The 2972-nt window shown below is 33.7% G+C and overlaps 1 protein-coding gene across 1 annotated transcript; it reads left to right on the top strand.

The window, feature by feature from the left end:
- Positions 1-2485, top strand: LOC132727533 (L-xylulose reductase-like). Its single transcript, XM_060713072.1, has 2 exons — positions 1-96; positions 1811-2485. Exons 1-2 carry the CDS (start codon positions 1-3, stop codon positions 2483-2485), a joined length of 771 nt encoding a protein of 256 aa, XP_060569055.1.
- The last annotated feature ends 487 nt before the right edge of the window (positions 2486-2972 follow it).

Genomic DNA, 2972 nt, shown 5'->3' with positions numbered 1-2972 from the left:
ATGTCTAATTACTGTTGTGTAGAAACTGGCCGTATCAAGAACATGATAGATATAAGAACCTTCGTAGAATGTGCTTCACTGATCCCTTTTAAAACAGTAAGTATTATCATGTGTTAAAAACTTATAACTTGTGAGTATTTTGTCTTCTTTCAGATAACTGGTAAAATCGTCACATTGAGTTTCAATGTTAAACTTTTATAGGTTTGAGGCATGGACATATGCATACATAATGCATACAATTAACAAAACACTTCACCTTTGATTGTGGCATAGTGATTGTGATATATCACTATCTGAATTATGAGGCAGGTTTGTTTTAGGTATCTCCATTCGTTTGCGGCTTTTATGGTCATTTTACATTTTCAACATTGTGGATTCGAATCTTAATTACAAGGGACTAGTGTTTAAAGCTGTAAATCTCCGGTCTGTAGTTTACTAAATTATTGTTTGAATAAAACAAAATCGAAACTATCTGTAAACAATGTTTGTAAAGACACGTTTATATATCTTGAAAGCTAATGGCGTATGCACGAAATAATTGCTTGATGGTGAAATGTTCAGCTCAAAATGGTAGCAAGAAACTATTAAATTATTAAGGAACATGTTATTCTATTTACGTACAATATCTATGTGAGGCATTCTTTTGTTGTTTTTTTTTTCGAACTGTATTGGGTGCCATAAAGACTCGAAAGGTTACGGGATATTAAGAGTAATAACAAACTATATCTAAAGGAAAGTGAAAGTAAAACCATTTAGCCGGACATATTGAAACTGTTATGTACGGTATTCCATATACGACAGTGCCATTCTTACCGCATACTACCTAGTACCAACTACCAACTGCCTACGGCATCTTTCAAACTACCCATTGCCTATGTGTCTTGCTTAATGTCCAAAACTAAAAGTCCATGCCCAGGTGGCAGTATAACTGGTTACCGCTTAATGCCCTGTGGCCGCCGTACACATCGATCGCCAATGCTGTAGTGAAGTTAAAGTTTCGAAATCGAGCATGTTTTACATGTTATTCGGTCCAGAAGTAGTTAAAAAAGAAGAAAAGGCCAGCTATAAAGATCGATCCTTCATTAAAACAAGGTCTTTATATAGTCGCAGCGTAAACAGTATTTTCTTAAGAGATAATGGCGTATGTACAAACTAATTGCTAGATGTTAAACAATCCAGGTTAACATTGAAGCATATTACTTTGATTAGATTTCATTCTGCTTATTTACAATATACATGTGAGGCATTCTTGTTACAACTTTTTTTTTCGAATTGACAATAACATAATTAAAACGACATAATTTAATACGAAATATGACATATGAGATTGCTATACACGCTTTGATGTGATGTAGATATTTAGATAGCCAAAGGAACGTTCATTGTTCTTCTTCTCAAATTTCCATTCTTACATAAAATAATCAAAGGAGAGGTACCAGAAAAGCTTAAAGTAAGTTCAATATGACGTTGACAGTGCCAATGAATTAAATGAATTATAATCAAACCAATCAATAAATTATCATCCTCAAATATACATGTAGTATGAACAGAACAAATGATACAGTCGATGTCTGACCTAGTTATTTAGTTATTTTGACATCTGCATTTGAAAAGATAAAGGTTAGACTGCATGCACAGTCACATCATATGGTGATTTTGTTGCACATCTATAACGGCCTATTTTTCATTCGTAAACAAAAAGAAAGAGAGGGAGAGAATCAAATATGCCGTTCGATTTTAAAGGAAAAAAAGTACTGGTTACCGGAGCAGGAAAAGGGATAGGACGTGGAGTTGCTATTGCATAAAAAAGGCTGGCTGCAAAGTGTATGCTCTTAGTAGGACTAAATCCACATTGGATAGTTTAGTGGAAGAATGTCTGGACATTATACCTATTGTTGCTGACCTTTGTGACTGGGACGGGACGAGAGAAAAACTAGAACAGCTTGAAGTTTTGTATAAGCTGGCAAATATTGCTGGTATAGCAGGTCATGGTCATGACTACGCTGCTGTAAATTGCCCTAAAGAATACATAAACCATTTACTGGACAACAATCTTCTGAGTGCAATAAATTGCTCGCAGGTTGTTGCTAAGAAAATGATTGAAGCTGGTGTGAAAGGATCGATCGTAAATAGTTCAAGCATTTCTGGCATGTCTGGTTTCCCAATGTGTCTTCCATATGCTGTTTCAAAAGCTGGTATGGATATGGTTACAAAACAGTTCGCACTGGAACTAGGACCTCATGAAATCAGAGTGAACTCAGTGAATCTCGGTCTTGTCAACACGCCATTAGTACAGAGCCTTATCGAAAAAGGGAAATATACAGTGGATACCTTTACATCCAGGTCGCCAATTGGAAGAATTTCGACAGTAGAAGAAATTGTTGTCCCGATTTTATACCTCCTCAGTTCACATTCATCTATGGTCACAAGTCAGATGCATGTTGTAGATGGCGGTTGTCTGTCTAATATTACTGTCAAAGTGTAAACAAATGGTTTATACATGTTCTGAATAAGTAACACTGATGATGAAATCTAGACTCTGTACCACATTTTTCACAAAATTACTAGTATTATGATTTATATGAACAAAAATGACAAATGAATAATATGGGAAATATTTTTAATATGAAACATGTAAATTGAAATTGTAATGAAGGTATTTCGCACATTAATTATTTTCTTGAACGTATGTCTATATTCGTAAATTGTGACATAAAACTATGGAAATTAAAACTGGTTATTTTTAAAATGATAACGATAAAGAAAATATTCAATCAGTTATATTAACCTTTCTTTGTCATGTTATATCTTGTACACTGATATTGGCAAACTTATATTAAACCTACTAAAAAAATTGTTCAGACATTTACCTTTGAGTAAAATGTCTAATCTATTGCTGTTAATAATTACTTCAAACTTGTAATAATTATGAAAACAACATCATATATGAAAGGGTTCTAAACTCTGATATT

The sequence above is a fragment of the Ruditapes philippinarum genome, unplaced genomic scaffold, assembly GCF_026571515.1.
Source record: "Ruditapes philippinarum isolate M1 unplaced genomic scaffold, ASM2657151v2 ctg362_1_1_1_1, whole genome shotgun sequence".
NCBI classification, from domain to species: domain Eukaryota; kingdom Metazoa; phylum Mollusca; class Bivalvia; order Venerida; family Veneridae; genus Ruditapes; species Ruditapes philippinarum.
This window is presented reverse-complemented; position numbering and strand designations above follow the sequence as displayed.

Bases quoted from the DNA above. Each gene is read 5' to 3' on its own strand.
- LOC132727533 (XM_060713072.1), top strand. From the start codon at position 1: ATGTCTAATTACTGTTGTGTAGAAACTGGCCGTATCAAGAACATGATA. The intron at 97-1,810 runs GTAAGTATTATC...TGCATAAAAAAG, and splicing joins CACTGATCCCTTTTAAAACA to GCTGGCTGCAAAGTGTATGC.